Source organism: Sphaeramia orbicularis, chromosome 6 (genome assembly GCF_902148855.1).
Source record: "Sphaeramia orbicularis chromosome 6, fSphaOr1.1, whole genome shotgun sequence".
Taxonomy (NCBI): domain Eukaryota; kingdom Metazoa; phylum Chordata; class Actinopteri; order Kurtiformes; family Apogonidae; genus Sphaeramia; species Sphaeramia orbicularis.
This window is the reverse complement of record NC_043962.1, coordinates 24,782,113-24,800,740: the sequence shown is the minus strand read 5'-3', so window position 1 is coordinate 24,800,740 and position 18,628 is coordinate 24,782,113. Positions and strand designations below refer to the sequence as shown.

General features: G+C 37.3%; 1 protein-coding gene across 1 annotated transcript; it reads left to right on the top strand.

Moving 5' to 3' along the window:
* The first annotated feature begins 5,667 nt into the window (after nt 1–5,667).
* On the top strand, nt 5,668–18,208 carry nr1h4 (nuclear receptor subfamily 1, group H, member 4). Its single transcript, XM_030137090.1, has 9 exons — nt 5,668–5,764; nt 8,998–9,375; nt 11,485–11,625; nt 13,153–13,295; nt 13,643–13,741; nt 13,929–14,028; nt 14,388–14,534; nt 17,737–17,850; nt 17,933–18,208. The coding sequence occupies exons 1-9, from the start codon at nt 5,668–5,670 to the stop codon at nt 18,169–18,171; spliced, it is 1,458 nt and encodes a 485-aa protein (XP_029992950.1). The 3' UTR covers nt 18,172–18,208.
* The last annotated feature ends 420 nt before the right edge of the window (nt 18,209–18,628 follow it).

The window sequence follows — 18,628 nt, the reverse complement described above, 5'->3', positions numbered from 1 at the left end:
AACTGGGACATTTGAAAGAACTGAGTTTGTTTCTATCGTAGGGAACAGGCTCTAAATTTAGTACAAGGGATTTTATTTTAGCCCCAAATAGTCCCTGCTTGGGTGGTAGTACATTCTGATTGGCTGCCACAATATGTTTCAAGGCATTACCATGGAGCAGAGGTGGGAAGTACAAAGACTTAGTAACTGTAGTCAATTTTTCAGGTATCTTTACTTGAGTGTTTCTTTTCTATTTACTCTTAATTCCATCTAGTGATGAGGACGAGACCGCGTATGTCGAGACCGAGTCAAGACCAAGTCTTTGAAGGGTCGAGACCAAGACCATTGGTTTTCAAATGCAGTCGAGACTGAGTCAAGACCAAGTCTTTGAGGAAGCAAGACCGAGTCTTTCAGGAGTCAAGACCAAGTCAAGACCAAGACCATAAAAACACGTCAGTTCTCATAACCATGATTTAATATCAACCCAGTTGATAATCAACAGTTAGGCCTACAGACTAAGCTAGCCTCGAAATTGTTTATAGGAGCAGTCTGGCACACTCGTCTACTTAACCTCGTCATATTGACTTTTTACTATCATTCTATGTTTTTTTTTTATCATTTAAATTTATTGGTAATGATGAATAATTGGATTTTTTGTTAATATGAACATAAAAAAAATCTTAGTCTTGAGGACTCACTCTGAAATTATGAGTCCTTCTCCTCCCACTGTGGTCTGAGACCGAGTCAAGACTGAGTCCTTGAAGAGTCAAGTCGAGACGAGCCCAAGAACACAGAAAATGGTCTCAAGACCGGTCTCGAGTCTGAGACCAGACTGATGAACTACAACACTAATTCTATCATTCCAGCCCGCACAGCTGTACTTTTTAACCATTAGCAAACTGACATAGTAGTGTAAAAAATATAATAAGACAAAACAGACTGAATGAGACATCAGGGACCTGGAGAACTACTACCTACATTGATGATGTGAGGTAGAGGTAGATTTGCACAGAACCAGTGCATAGGAATGTAGAAGTTTTTCTTACATTCAGTCTTTGTCTACATTTCAGAGCTTGTATGTTTGCACTTTCACTTGAGTGAAGCTGTTAAAACACTCCTTTTTGACACAAGTATCAGTGCTTTTACTTGAGTAAAGAATGTATGTATTTTTTCCACCTCTGCCATGGAATTACAGAACAAAGCATGTGACAGACAAAGCACCAGTGAAAGTCCAGTCTGGTTTTGTTTTTTTTTTTTGCATTTATTTACAGCATGTTGTGTAGTAGCACACGATAACAACTTATTCTTTGCGGTGGAAATGCGGACAATTAAATGCCTGACGGAACCCTGTAATTCCTGAAAAGAGACATCTGGAATTGCATGTATTTTGGGTGGAAATGCGGCTAATGAAGTAAAAACATCATAAAGAAACTAAAGGCTTGTAACTTAATAATATAGACAGCAAATAGTACAATGGAAGAGTCAGTTGTATTGACACACTATACAGTAGAGTAGTATGATGTTGTAATGGAGACTAAACCACAGACAAACATTATTGAACCACCTAGTGCTGTTTACTAACATCAGAAACACATATCAGCTTTCAAGCCTGACTACTTTTCATACAAACTGTGCTGATGATACGTCATCTGTGAGAGCTAATGAAGTTTGTGTCGCTTCTTCTTCCCATGTTTTCACATGTTTTGTGTCAGCTATGCAATGTGAAAAGGGACACGTTCCTGGAATGTAGCCGTGGGTTTGACAGCAGACCACAGTGTTAACGTAATGAGCCTTATTTTTTTCCTTTTTTTGCTGGTACTGTATATATTTGCCGTTGCTGACTGATTGCACTTTGTCGCAGCTTTTTGCCTCTTCCTTTCCGAGAAGGTCTTGGTTCGCCCTATTTTTGCAATGCACTTCTTCCAGCATTATATCAGCTTTATTATTTATAGTGCTCTGAGCTTGTAATGGGACAAAATGGATTTAACACTGACGTATCTCAGTGAAGCATTTAGTGTTTCTCAATTTAGTCATCTGCTGTTTGTCTTCTTGCAATGTGTCAGTGTTTGATACATGGGAACCTAGTTTGTTTCTAAAAAAAATACTGTACTGTAATGTTTCACCATAAACCTAAAGGAAAATGGGAACTTTACACTCACTGCTTATTATTAATACTATAGAAAAGAAATCAATTTTGTACAGTAAATTATTATCTTACTGTTTGAAAAGGCATTGATTTGATTTGCACTTTACTTGAACACAAAAGAAATGTAATGAAATACATTTCTTAATCTGTATTATGATTGTTTAGGAACATAAAATCACTAAAAAAAAGTGTCAATTCTGAATTCCTGAGTCAAGCAAGTTATTTAACATTTCACATGATATTACATAGAACAACAAATGTTACAATTTGTTTCCATTTCTCTTATGCCTCATTTTACTCTAAAATCTTTGCTCCCTCTACAGTTTAGATGTTTTCTGCTCTGGTCGACCAAGGCTGAATGTTTATGTTGGAGGTCTCAAATTAGACATCTCCATTTTTAAATATCCCAAAGGCTGCTCTGTTTCTTATCACGCTGTGGTAAACATCCTTTGTCTTATCTGTCTTTATCCACCACTGCTTCATTTTCAACACCAAACATAATTACTGTACAGGATATTCCTCTCCAGTGATGAAGCCACAGCTACAAACAGTGACAAACATAAATACACATATAAAGATATGGTTAACAAGTAGAATCAATACATTGTGTGTGTATAACCTTAGGCACTACACACATTTACAATTTGCACAAGCTGTGCAACATTATTATAAGACTGTACCCAATTAAATACTATTAAACAATCAACGATTTTATTATCAGACATAGTTCTTTATTGCAATTTACTGCATTTTGTCAGGTGAAATATCAAGTGAAATGTTAGTTTAAAAAAAAAAATAAATGTTTGATGTTAGAAAAAGTAGATTTAACTGTGATGAACGTAGAAATGTAGTTTGATTAACAAAATATTTCACAAACATATTCTCAGATTTTTTATCTACTAAAGGTCTGGGTAAAATGTTAAATTAACAAAATGTAGGTAATTTGAATAATTTCTTTAAAAAAAAAAAAAAAATGTAACAATTTCAATAGTTCATAATAAATCAGTGCAGTGCAATCCTGGGAAATACCCAACACTGTCTAATTAGTAAATAGTCTTATTACCAAATTTATTAACTAAGAATTTATTCAACTACAGATGCAATGATTAATGAACTAACAATTTTTTTTTTTTTTAATTAATTCATAAATGTGAATATTTCCTGGTTTCTTAAGTGTTCTATGACAGGATGCTGAATATGTTGAAAATGTTTTTATTTAGGGTTTTTTTTTTCAATTTATGGAAGAAAAGTGAGGATATCATCAACAAATAACATGACAATGAACTTTCTCACATTTAACATTGTAGATATGTTTAATACATGTTGCATTTGTCAGAATAATGTTGGTTTCTATCTGACATTGATTGTAGTGCGATAAAAAGAATCTGAGTATTATGTACTTACTTAGAGTAGAAAAAAAGCTGAGACTGATCCTGCTATGCTGAATAAAGAAGATTATAACGAGAGAAATGTGTAACCCACGGCACAGAATTATTATTTTTTTTAAATCAGGCATACTGAGGGACAACAGCATTTTTCTGAAATCAGAATTACATGTACATCTCTATCATATCTCTTCATTCTCTTCAAATTCTTCAAGAGTTGAGTTCATGTTATTTCATGTGTATGTCACAAACAGTCAGACTGTCTGGAAGGAGTAACAAAACACCAAGGTGAAAGGAAAGACAAAAGCCCAAACCCCATATCTGTTTTACCAGAGGTGGACGGACACATTTAAATGTTTTAAATGAACCTCGTAGATTATATCGCCTGACAACTGTTCCCGTTGCTCATAAACATGTTTGGTGGAGTTTTGTGTCATCTCTCCTCACAGCTCATCCCTCACATGCTCAAACACAGACCAGATAGTTCACAAACAGGCAGCAGCCAATGGCAAAGGTTCTGTTTATTTCAGAGCGACTGTCTGTTGACTCAGAAGGGCCTCTTTGGATGGAGCAACAACTCACCCATCAATGATTAAACGATTGTTTTTGCACAAATTAAGAACTATTAAGACATGAAGGATTGTATTTAATCTGCGTATCTCCGTTTTAGTCTACGCAAAGAGAGCAGGTTAGTGGATTGTTTACAGGTGCAAATAAGAACAAATCTGGCGTATTTTGGCGGTACACATCACCCTGACATGATAAAATGGCTTTGATAAGTTCAAGGACGCAGAGTAATGATTGCCTCACAGCCTGCTTGCAGAGGTTTTCTATTTCTCCATGTACTAGTCAAAATATTTTAAAGATTCCAACTAAGTGTACACATACATTTGGCGTAAGAGCACCACATAATACTGTTTTCATTCGAAGATAAGTCCAGTAAACTAATGAACTGATAGCAGCGTACCACTTGTTTGTGTCACGCTAATGACTGGATGTATGGTGCATGTGTGATGTTTTTGTATGTGGGTGGGATTTCTGCTCTGCTGGAGGATTCATGATTCATGTGGCAGCCCCTTGTCTTGGTGAGATAAAGAGTTCTTTTTTTTTTTTTTTTTTTTTTTTGTGGGAGTCTGTGCTGTATGGGTGGGTGGGGGGTAACGTACAGGAATGAACAGTTTAATTAATAACCACCAACCATTTCTCTCTGACCTCAACTGGTTACACATGCTCTCACTGGAGTCCAGACACAAGCTGTTTAATGTTCATTAGTAAGAATTGATGGAGCTGTAGTGGATATCAGAAAACACGGCTGAATAAAATTGTAACCAGGCAGGAATTCGACACAGGGGGGAACGCAACTGTGCATTATAAGGTAAGGTATGAGACCAAACATATTTCATGTTCACAGGTCTACAGATCATTTCTTATGAGCCATCGGTGTGCCACTATTCCTGATGTTTGGAAGTTGTGTGGGTTGTGAGAGTGTAGAGTGTAAAATGGACTGTGAATTGTGGGCTGCTATTGGATCTCAAGGGAAATTACACTATTAGAGTTAATTAAAAAGTGTATCAGATGTGGTCAATAAAAGTCATGTTCACATGTGACTGTGTTGTGGCCTGGATACCAGTAAAAACCTCAACTTTATTATACCTTCAGGCTCAGGTCAGTATTTACTAAAATGGTTAAATTTGGTAACTAAGGCTATTGAAGATTTATATTTATCACAGCTATTAAGGTAACATAAAAAAGTGAACTTGAGAAGTGAAACATTAAAATACCACAGTACAAATTTGCAAACCATGGTTAATTCCAGACTAAAAGATTTTTTCATTAAGTTTTGGTCCTGACGAGGTTTAATCCTGTCTGGTTGAATGCATCCTTGAATAAATAATAGCACAAGATATTAAATGGACTCAGAGGCCTTTTCTGTATCATCTCTGTGTGGGTGAGAGGTGCTTTCACTGGTGTGTTGATGTGAATGTTCACTAGTTGACGTTTAATTACCGTGTGCTGTCGGTTGTATAGGACCTCACAGACCTACAGAGTAACAGAATGCACCACTGTTTTATACTTTTGTCAGAAGTGGCATAGGGAAGTATCCTGGCCACTAAGTCCAACCTGTGTTATTGAGTTGGTGCCTGAAGACCCTCCTGAATGAATGAGTGGGTGGGCCCCGACATCAATGTGGTGGGACCACTGCAAATCCCACCCAGCGATGAATTCTCCATCTCTGAGAGTTCCCACTTGTTTGGTAAGTCTATTTGGAATAAATAAATTGAATTCACTAAAAACAAATTAATACAACAGGATATAAATAACCCTTAACCTCCTGAGACCCAGGAAATGTCAGCAAAGTACAAGCTTTTTTTGTTTTTTATTAAATAAGTGCCTATATTGGAAACATTATGATGCAACAGTTTTTTTCAGATGCAGTTTTTAAAATTTTTGTGGAATGTCCTTTGTGGTGGACAGTTTTCTTTTTTTTGTGTGTGTGTAAAGTTGTGAAACTCTTGTCCACAGATGTGGACAGAAAACCCATACCTGGGTCCTGGGAGGTTAATATTACATTTGAGCTTGTTTTAAGTATATTATCTTTTGGCCTCACACTTAACACACTAACTAGAGGATGTTCCTCCTCAAATGATGTTTAAAATATGAAAAGTGTCTGAAATTCCATGTATTTACAGGGTAATTTTACAATATGCAAGCCCTGGACACTTCATTTGCATAAATTTCCCATAATGCAATTCAGTTGTGGCAACAATGGACAATGAAAGCAGGCAAATAGCAATAATATTATACACTGATCAGCCATAATATTATGCCCATTGACACGCTTATCTTTCTGTTTCCAACACATCAACTTCCAGGGTTAAATGTTCACTTCCTGCCTAATATAATCAACCTACTGGCAGGTCCCATAATATTACAGAGGTGCTGTTAGAGGTGAGATTGCCGGTTACCAAGGTTACATGTATCCAGATGGTGAGGAAGCTTTCAGGAAGTAACATATCCTCCTGAGACTGAGGAAAGTCACATTTTCTGCTTGTTTGTATTAAATAATAAGAAATTAGTAATTAAATACGGGCCATCATTTTCAGATGCATTTTTGATTTTTTTCTTCCAATGGATGATTGCAAAGCGCACCTTACAGCTCTTCTATTCAAAGCCTAAGCAAATGTTCCATGAAAAGTTTGGATGTGTGATTTTTAATTTCACTCAAAATAATCACACAGGAGGTGTGAGGCTGTTTAGTCAACCTGGAATACCTCACTTGTAAAGATGTTAGCACATGTAGTCAAATTAAAAACCTAAAAATAACGTGTGAATATTGGTTTGACCTTAGTGAACTTAATGAAAAAAGGCTCATTCTGAGCACCATAGGTCAGATGTTTTATGATTGGACCGTGGATTTATATCAGACACTGAACATAAACATACTATGAGCAAACAATACCTGATGAAGCTTATTGATCCACCTCTTGACAGGACCAAAAAAGGACTATTTATATTTGATCACAAATCGTAACAGACCAAACAGTAGCAGTCAGCTGCTACAATCACCATGTAAACGACCGCAGACATTTGCCACTCGCAATGATATTCAGATGATATACATATGTAATAGCGTGGTTAATGAGTAGCCATGGTAACCTTTGCTCCTCTTGGGATTTCTCAAGCAAGCACCAAGTGCTCCTGTGCTTGAGCTACCGTACTCACTTTTACAGGAATGTTTCTGATTAAAAGAAATAAAAGGTGATTAGTTCAAAATAAATGCAGGACTGAGGACCTTCAGAGTCAATGCTGTAGGAGTCTGAATAGTCTGAGGCTTTGGTCGGACTGGGATGGCCATGGTTCAGACCAAGTCTTCAAGAGGTCAGTGTTGCGTACTTTACACAATTTACAGTACATTTGGTCAGTTTGACTTTGCTAATTAAAATATCAATGTATATTCATTAAACCTGAGAGTGGATTCTTTTGACTTTAGTTGTTTTTATAAGCTCTGTGCTGTTCATTAAGGATGTGTCAAGTCATAATAATTACTGTCAAAAATCCATAATAGTATTTCAGTCCTATTGGTCCTGTAATTGAATCAGTTTGAGCATGTTTGAATTGAAGCTACATGTCATTTTAAAAACACAGTGTGTTCTGTGTAGGCTAACTGTTAATCATTTATGGGTTTATAGTATGTGCTGTGTGGGTTACCTGTACTGCTGTGCCACTTTCTCTTCCACGGAGCCTCTGCAGTCCATTTTGTGGTGTTTATCTCATTAAAACCCAGGGATTACAGATCTTTCATTCACTTAGCAGCTTCAATATATGTGATTTTACTGTATGTGATTTATTTTTCTTTTTATATTTTCTTTTACATTGATTGAATGACAAGTATTCTTTACTGTTATGAACTCATTTGGCCACTTATATTGAAAAGACTTAATATGTTTAGGGACTTATAGGGATGTAACTGTATGACCATAAATATAGAACCACATTTTCACTAGGGTCTAATCACCTGAGAATAGAGATTATTCTGATTTCGTTTCCATAGAAGGAGTAATTTACAATCATGTTCATAAGCATTTGTACACCACCACAGTGGATCTGACATGTAGCGATCTAGATGTGATCGAGGTACGGATTTATTGCTTTAATTCAAGGGGTTTTACAAAAATATTGCATTAACCATTTAAGAATTTCAATCATTTTAATCCCAAATAGAACTGCTTATGTCATGCAACGCTTATACAATGTCACTATAAATGTCGTGACATTTATTTCAGTCCAGATTTCCATTAATTTTGCATTAATGTCTTGCATTACATTCTTGTAATGATAATGGAGAGTCAGACCACTGTATAAGATGACTCCATCAGATCCATACGATTCTCAATGGGATTCAGATCTGGACTCTGAGGTGGTCATGCATGAAAATGACATGTCATGCTCCATGAACTACTCTTTAACAATCTGAGCCTGATGAATCCGGTATTGTCATGTTGTCATCAGGGAAGACAAAAAAGTCACTCAGTATATTCAGGTCATCAGCTGACCTCATTTTTTGGACACATAATGTTACTAAACCTAAACCTGACCAACTCAGTCAACCCCGGATCACAACACTGCCCCCACAGGCTTGTACTGTAGGCACTAGGCATGACGAATAATCACTTCATCCACCTCTCCTCTTACCCTGATGCACAAGTCTCCCTAGAACAGGGTCAATCTGGACTCATCAGACCTTTTCACACTGAAACACAGTCCAATCTTTATGCACTCTAAAAACTGATGGTTGTTTAAGAAATGAGAACCTATTTTCTGCATCACTTAAAGAACTTGAAGCTGAAAGATGCTTTCAGCTTTAGAAGGTTACAGATTATATATTGATGTTTTGTTTGCAGCTTATTCATATAGTTGTTACTAGTTACAACTAAAAGAGACACTTCTGCTCATGCATTGTTTATCATTTTTTCGTCTCCCTCTCAGATATTCTGGCAGATCAAGGCAGTCCTCTTCTGCAAGATCCTGACATCCTACCTTTCAACAGTTGTCCCAGCATGCAGTACCCCTCCATGGAGCCGGCCATGTCTTCCACACCATATTACTTCAGTCAGAACTACTACCCTCAGTATAATGGAGATGAGTGGTACTCACACACAGGGATATATGAACTGAGAAAAGGACCACTGGATGTCAGCTATGATGCTGAGATGGACGAGGTGTCCACGGCGGTGCCTGCTGTGTGCAAGAGGACCCGACACATGTCTCAAGGTGGAAGGGTCAAAGGGGAGGAACTGTGTGTAGTGTGTGGAGACAAGGCCTCTGGATACCACTATAATGCTCTCACCTGTGAGGGATGTAAAGGTGAGAGGGGAAATGCAGTTTGGCTGAATTTAAGATCAGAGGAGACCAGATGGAAATTTGTTTTTTTTGCACTAGATTTCAGGAAAACTGAAAATATTCCATCTAAGAGAGGATGGAGACAGTGTGCTCAGACAAAAGACCCATATTTTATATCAGGGAAATGATGTTCAGCACATCATTTTGTCCCCTTAATCTAAAAGCTCTAAGATGTAATGTATTTTGTAATGTAATTTTCCTATACAGTTTAATACTCGTAACTAGATCTAGCAAGAAATTAGTACCAGATTGTCAGTGTACCACTTCCAGGACTACATGAACTCAAACTCCCTGTTGTTTTAACAGACTTGCCCTAATAGTGCAAATTCAAATTGTCAGACTGACCTGTACGTGAGAATGTAGAGGCTCACAATGTGAGGCAATGATGCACATTCACACAAATCACAGTTTGAGTGATAATCAGGAGCTCAAACTGCCAGAAATTCAGGCCCAGCCATTCCATGAGGAATGGTAAATCTGAAAAGTCAATACACATACACAAAGGAATATTAGGGCCTTTACTTTGAAACAGTTACAGGAGGTGAAAAGTAGGATTTGTCAGATGCAGTTTCATTCATTTTTAAGCAAGATGCCAGAAAACCTAAGAGTCACAGGTTTTGAACTCGTCAATGTATGTGCCTGGTTTCATAAAGATTGATCTAACTGTTGAGTTATTCTTTTCATTCACTCCCAAACAGATGGATATGAGTGAAAACAATTCCCTTTTCAGGGAAGTAATATATACATAGTGCCCAAACTTATGTTATTGTCTGTAACCTTTAACGTTCAGAGGTCTTTTAAGACTAACATGTTCATAATTATTCTCCAAACATGAGCTGTAACATTTCAGCATCTGATGCTGGCTCAGGGTCTGTTGTGCCTTCTGCCAGTAAAGACAAGATAAGTTGTTTTGAATAGGCTGTGGTTTTATTAACTGGCATATTACATACGCATATGTTTGTGATAAAGAAAAATAAGGATTAGTATAAAAGATAAAGGATTTAAATAATATCATATAACTATCACTGTATACTGTGGAATAGTGCTTATTGCATGTTTAATTGTAAGAACATATTCTAATATCCAGACTGTAGCACCTGCAACCTGTGAAACTCAAGAACAATGTTAAAAGGTCAAAGTTACTTTGCATTTATATTTCCAATATTTAGCCTTTTTGACACCAAAGTCATGGCTTTAGGAACTCCCCTTTACATTTTATGACACTGTGAATTTGCTGTGATTCCTGCTGGACCGTGGGGTGAACGGAGATGCATGTAATTCCACACTGACTTTGGACAATGCCAGCAGTGCAGCAGCTGGCCTGTCCTGCCATTTGACTGAGAATAGGTTCATGTCCACCTGAACTCTACCCAGAGCTGCTGCCAGATTGGGTTCCCTCTCAGCTTTCTGCTGTACAATGCAGAGGCAACCTGAGCTCAGTTACGCTAATGCACGCCATTGTCCTTAATTTTCTGTGTCAGAATGTCTAATAACTATTCCAGCGTTATTCTCTGTATCTGTATTTGCTCTGTTGCTCTCCATACTGGGTCTTTTCCACATGAACCTCTCTCTGCAGCATTAATAGAACAGTGTGTAGTCTATGATCTATATCATTTTACAAGAGCCAACATCTAAATTATCTTGTCATTGAACTGAAGTAGAGCACCAAACAGATAAAATAAATTTCTATGGAGTTGGTACAGACTAAAAACAGAGTTAATAAGGGACAATAACATGAATGAAAACCAAAACGGTAGCAGAGTTGTTTGGTTTGTTTCCCTTTTACAGCCATGTGTTTGGAACAGTATCCTCTTTAGGCTGATCAAAATGGACATAATGTATGGTGTTATATAAATATACGATTTGATGAGATATAGTATTTATTTGTGCTTTTTATGTAAAACTTTAAAAAGAAGGAACTTGTTGAATAAGTAGAGGACTTGAATGGAAATAATGAGAACTGAAGTAATCTGCTAAATTAATTTCAGAACATACAGATGAATTTAATCTATGTCATTTGTCTATGTTAGCATTTCTGTTTTATGCTCATGGTTGTCATATTTTATGACCCAGGTTTTTTTAGACGGAGTATAACAAAGAACGCTGTGTACAAATGCAAGAGTGGGGGGAACTGTGAGATGGACATGTATATGCGCCGGAAATGCCAAGAGTGTCGACTACGAAAGTGCAAAGAAATGGGGATGCTGGCAGAATGTAAGTATCCCTGCAGAAATTCTAGTATCTGAACATGAAAATAACCTTTAGTCAAGAGAGAATAAAGGCAGTGAAGGTATTTTCTCACTTCCTGTCAGTTCAAGCTGCTCAGAAGAACAAACTGTACTCTCCTTGTGGTTTTATCAAGAGCTGCTGTCAAAGTCTACAGCCTGCATGTCTCATCTTCTGTTCTGACATGGTCTGCTGCATTTTACAGAGCACTGAATGTCCCATATTACACAATACAAAGGGTCCAGCTTTTGTTACCGTTACAGAAATAGAAACTGTTACGGGGACACCACATGCTCCATTTAGGAAACACTAACACCTTCAACATCATTAAAATGAATTTGTTGTGGATTATCTTTCACCTTGAAACTCCTTATATGATAGGGGGTCAAATACAAGGCCCTTAAATGTGTAATTGTAGCCTGTGGAGGATTATTAGTTATAGAGTCTATTAGGACCTGTCAGTGGAAAAGAGCAGGTGGATTGACTGGACTCCTGTTGCTCATAAATAGTGCAGGAAAGTTGTGATGAATATTGCAGGGTGGCAAACAATCACCACTCTGTCTGTTAGCACAAATACAGCTCAATGTGTTGGACTGTTTTTTTGCCATAAGGTGAAAAGAAGCATTGATTTACTTTACTTTACTTTGGTATGGATTCAGGGTTGTGCAATAGTTTTATTTATTTATCTATTTGTGCTGTATACTGTCCCATGCCTCAGTATGCTATGTCATAGTATGGTTGGTGTTATTTACTGTTGTCATGCGTCTGCAGTGTTATTTATTTTTATGTGTCTGCACTGAGATGTCTTCTTGTTCGTACTGTTTTCTGTATGGCGTTATCTTATCTTATCTTATCTCATCTCATCTCATCTCATCTCATCTCATCTCATCTCATCTCATCTCATCTCATCTCATCTCATCTCATCTCATCTTATCTTATTACCTCTGCCATGGAGGTGATGTTTTTGCCGACGTTGGTCTGTCTGTCTGTCCATGTGCAAGATAACTCAAAAAGTTATGGACAGATTTGGATGAAAATTTCAGGAAATGTTGATACTGGCACAAGGAACAAATGATTAAATTTTGGTGGTGATGGTGGTGGTGGTGGTGGTGGTGGGGGGGGGTTTGGGGGCACTGATCTGCCATGGCAGAGGTCTGCGTTCTCCGAGTGCTTATCTTATCTTATCTTATCTTATCTTATCTTATCTTATCTTATCTTATCTTATCTTATATCCAATTTTTTTCACTGTGTCTTCATTTAATTAATATTTGTGCATTTTCATACATATAAATTACACTATATTAAATAATAAGAATGAATAGTAGTATCTAAAAAAACAAAAATCACTGGAAAAACACTGAAAAATAAATAGACATGTAATTAAAGCACAAAATAGGAATTAAAATATAATTGAATGAATTGAAAAATGTTAAATGAACTATGATGTGTGCTGGTCAAGCCAAAAAATGGAAGTAAAAAGTATTCACAGAGTGAGGCCTCTGTCAATGTCAACAGGTCTGCTGACAGAGATTCAGTGTAAATCCAAAAGGCTTCGGAAAAACACAAAAGCCTCCCCTGGACAGTCAACTGGAGATGAGACAGAGGGGGCAGAAACCGCAGACAACAAACAGGTCACATCAACCACCAAACTGTCAAAGGTAATCACCACCTTTTACGCAACATGTAAGAGACATGACTAATGACCACGTCAACGTTTTATTTGACGTGTAGTTCTAAGATGTCACTAGAAACTTTAAAACTTTTTGATATCTGAAATTCCCCCTGAAATAAGATGTTATTATTGAATATCTCCTGTATTAATTTTGTAACTGAATTAACTTTACCTCTTATAAGGGCTGAGTTTAAAGAAATGTAAAAATGAAAAGGGGAGAATGAATACCTGCTAGCAGATGATGATTAAATGCGCCGTGAATTTCTAACTGAAATTCACATAAAATGTAAATAAGTTTGTTAAGTCAATGTTTTTGTTTTCTGTTTTATCCAGGAAAAAGTTGAGATCACCAAAGAGCAGCGGACACTTATGAGGCTTATTGTAGATGCTCACAACAGACATCAAATTCCTCAAGACATCACTAAAAAACTGGTATATCACGATTTATATTGTCGTAAAGTTTACTCCTATTTCATTTCATTTTCTTTTGTTTGCTTAAATTTGGCCAAAGAGAGTATAAGTCATGCATTAAGCCAGTACAGAAATACATTTAACTGACAATATATACAAGTCTAGTGATCTGTTTCAGTGGCATTTACTCCAGACATTTCTTCAACAGCTACAAGAACAGTACAGTGCAGAAGAAAACTTCCTCCTGCTGACAGAAGTGGCAACAAATCAAGTTCAAGTTCTTGTGGAATTTACAAAGAATATACCAGGTATTGTGTCTAGATTGACAAATTTGCCGCAAACAGTAACATATCCTCCTGAGATCCAGCAATGCATTTTTGTCCTCTGTAGGGGACAAAAGTTTGACAGTTTTACTTTAAAAAAAAATGCCATCCATTGCAAAGGATATTTCCATTAAACAATAAATAAATGAATAAATAAAAATAATTTCAAAAATGTATCCGAAAAACTGTTGTATTAGGCATTTTCTAATCAAGACAATTGTTTAATGTAAGAAAAAAAAAGCTACAATTTTCACTTTCCTGGGTCTTTCCTGGGATATAACACATCAACTATGTTCAAACACCAATATATTGATGTGAAATAAGTGCTGTGATGCATTTGGCAGGTTTTCTTTCTCTGGATCATGAAGATCAGATTGCTTTGCTGAAAGGTTCAGCTGTGGAGGCCATGTTTCTGCGCTCAGCTCAGGTTTTCAGCAGGAAGATGCCCAACGGATACATAGAAGTTTTGGAGGAGAGGATTCGCAAGAGTGGTGAGTCAGCGAACTGGGAAAATGTTTAACTTCTAAGATGCTGTATCAGACTTCACACCAGGACTGGGGTGCCCCAGTGGCACACCTGGTAGAGTGCATCCCATCTCAGTGGCCCGGTTTCAATTCCAACCTCAGGCCAATTTGCTGCGTGTCATTATCCTACTCCCTGTTTCCCCTCATTTCCTGTCTCTCTCCACTAACTTATCAAAAAAGGTAAAAAATAAATCTTAAAAAAATACCGTGATTAACACCACAAATAGGACACTCCAATCTTTCATCCCATAGTAATGCATCATCAGCTCTGGGCCTTTGCTCCACATGCAGCAGTTCGACATTCACTGTCTCACCTGCAGCCAAGTCTAGTCAGATCCACCATCAATAATTCATCTGACTGATCTATTTAACGCAGCTGGGAGATGTGTGCTGACCTGTTGATCTCTAACTTGGTTTAGATTACGTACACGCATACGCACCATCACCATCTCCAGTTTCTCTCAGTTTGAGTATTTATGTGAAGATGCTCACAGGCAAAGGAGAGCAGCTGAAGCAGGTCTTCAGCAACACTGGCTTTCATTTATAAATGGATGCTTCTACGAAACTGGTCCCTAAAAACAGGACAGAGGGGCTAAAAATTCAAGCAAGATGTAGACTAATGTTAAAAAGCAAGTTTGGAAGCACTTTGGGTCAATTTTAAAAATAAATATTTTTTTTAGATAAAAGAAAAACTATTTTTCAGATAAAACACATTTTTATATTACTTTTATACAAAAATCCACTTACAACACGGTAAAAAGGACATGAAAATTACACGCTACTATTTTTTTTTAATATCTTTTTATTCTCTCACAGGTACATTTTGGGAATTAAACTAATTATGCAAGGCAGAGTGTTTCACAAAAATGACCACTGTTGCAAAATCACGTATGATTTATTTGTGTTTAAATGGGCAGGTTCAACATGTAACACGAGTGTACATGATGGTTACGTACAAAAACCTGGAATGAGACTGCCGATTCATGAAAAACCTGCATGTCTGGATTAGAAAAACCACTAGGATGGTCAAATTTAACACAGTCTTTATTGATAGCAGTATATAAGATCATTTCAAGCCATGTTTTCCAGATCAAACGCACTGACACCTAGGTAGCTTTTCATGTCCCAATTTTGGTCCCATTTTTGGCCCCAATATTTTATTAAAAATTCATCAATTTTGGGATGGCTCAGAGCAAGAGTATAATTTTTTTTTTGCATTTATCTGAGGTCATCATTAGGTACGTCCTGGGGGGAAATATGTCTAAATTTCTCTTTTATTATTGGGTCTAAAAAGCTGAAAAAGTGCCAGGTACCAAAATAAACCCAGTTTCATAGAAGCACCCACCTCTGCATTTAACCCATCACTACTGTAACATGCAGGAACACACCACACACTGCAGTCTAGGGGTAGTGGGCTGCCATTTGAAGCGCTCAGGAGGCAAATGGTGGGTTAAGTGCCTTGCTCAAGGGCCCATCAGTCATCAGTCTCTCTGCCAGTCACAGAGGTACTTCTCCAGCTTTCTCAGCCACGGCTGCCCCAGCATTGGGTTCTAAACTCAGACAGTTAAACCATTATCATGTGGTTCAGAAATGAGTATGAATGTGTTTCTTTGCATTATTTTAGATCAGAAAACACATCATTTTTGTTCTCCTTACAAGTTTGTTTTATGCAAAAAAAGGCTGCAAATTATATTATTTTTCTTTGGAATTTGGAAGAAAAGCTATCAGCAGTTTCAAGAATAAACAAAAATGTTCATTTACTCAACCGTATATCCATAAACAGTAAAACTGATTGTCTTGAATTTTTTCCAGAGTTACACATTTCATTCCTTCTCCCTCTCTGTTTACAAATATATTTAAACACTTTATGTCTTGAAGGTTTAAAAAAAAAAAATCATCTATATGTATGTGGAGTGTCATTATGTCAACTGGACTGGACAGTTGGACGGACAGTGATGGCAGGAGTGTGTGTGTGTCAGTGGATCCCTCAGCGCTGCTCAACTGTGAATGGTGGGGATAAAAGATATTCACACCAAAGGCCAGTCTGTGAGAATAAGGGACCAAAGCTGTCTGAAGAGACCATTGTCTCTTATCAAAACATCATGAGTGCTATTGTCCACCTCCCTCCCTCTGAGCCCCACTGGCATTTCTGAATGCTTGATGTGTCTGAGTGGACAGACACCCGACTAGTTTGAAGGGAGTCCAAAGTAGAAACTGTTGCCAATGTGAAGGAGCAAACTGCAAGCACATATAATTATGTAAAATCAGTTTGCATTTTGGCAGCTGGGTGGTGTTAGATATCCAATGTGTAAGATTTAGTAGAATCTAATTGCACAAATAGAATAAAATATTCATAATTACATTTTTATTAGTGTTTAATTGTCTGAAAATGAGAATTGCTCTGTCTTCATGACCCTAGCATGAGTCATTTTATCTACAGAGGGAGCAGCAATGCCTTGTTGCTACAGTAGCTCCTCTTTATGCTGTTTTTAACATTTAGTACTAGTGTGCATTAGTGTGTGGACAAGAGGAAATATCCCCTTAACTAAAGGAATGGACAAAATAAACACTGGACTACATCGTCTCTATTAGATGTCACTAAAAACTGCATACTCTACCTTTAATATTCGTTCTCAATCATCATTAAATTATAACCTTGAAGAATACAAGGCTGACTTGCATAATACTATAAGAAGTATTCACTCATCTTTTTACAGATTCAGCTTTTCATAACTAATTAAAAGGATATTAGCATGTTTATCAGTAAAATTACAAACTTTTATTTAAATGCACAAAAAATATTACAGGAAAATACCTGATTATTTGATTTTCATAGTTTTCAGCAGCAGTGTGGGAATGCAATGGTGGAAAAACAGACCAGCTTTGTGCTTTGTTCTTGTTGTACAGTAAAGCACACTTCCATAGGACTGGCTCAATGTTCTGGCTCAAAGTGCAGACTGTTGTGTTATGCAAGATAAGCATTCCCTTTTCCTTGTTGTTTTATTGCCTATAGAACATCTATAGGCGAATAATAAAACTGTTCTTTCATCTTGTGGCATTACAAACACATTTGACAGTGTTTCTTGTCCAGCACCAACTCTGATGTAATATTTCATAAATGTCCTGTACAGCTAAAAGTGGGATTTTTTTTTTTTTTTAAATATATCAGGTATATCAGAGGAGTTTATCACACCAATGTTCAACTTTTACAAAAGCATCAATGAACTGCACATGGTGGAGGAAGAACAGGCCCTCCTCACAGCCATAACCATCCTCACACCAGGTAAATATCTAATATAGTAAGTCCAAGTGCAAATCCCCTTGAAGTGTTCCCTGACCGTCTGGTTCACCCTCGTCCTCTCCAGATCGGCCGTATGTAAAGGATCAGCAGGCGGTTGAGAGACTTCAGGAGCCCATGCTGGATGTGCTGAGGAAGCTGTGTATCCTGCAGCATCCACAGGAGCCACAGTACTTTGCTCGTCTCCTGGGTCGTCTGACTGAGCTGAGAACACTCAACCACTACCACGCAGAGATGCTCACGTCCTGGAGGATGAACGACCACAAGTTTACCCCGCTACTCTGTGAGATCTGGGATGTGCAGTGACTGCTCAGCTGAAAAAGCAATAAAGGGCAAATTTGAGGACAGTAACACGAACATTTCAATTTCCAAGGCCAATTAAAAGCATATTTATACTGCTGGAATGAAGGCCCCTGTGGTGCCTGACCTTGATGACGATTAGAAATGAGTTGTGTGCAGACAAATTTGACAAATACTGTATTAATTTACTGTTGTCATGGGCTCACATCATGGTCATGCCTATTTACTGTGTGATCTAAACAACTCAGACTAATCTCACTGTGAGATTTTTCTTTTCATATCCTGTATCATGTGAACTACACTGAAGGCCCAGCATGATTATTCAGTACAAACACTGGAACTTATTCACAGCAGAGATGGTGCTCTTTAGAAATGTAACATTTAGATTACAATCATTTTCACCATGGATTCATTTGTTGTTGTTTTTTAACTGTGATGTTCAGACTCCATACTTACAACATGT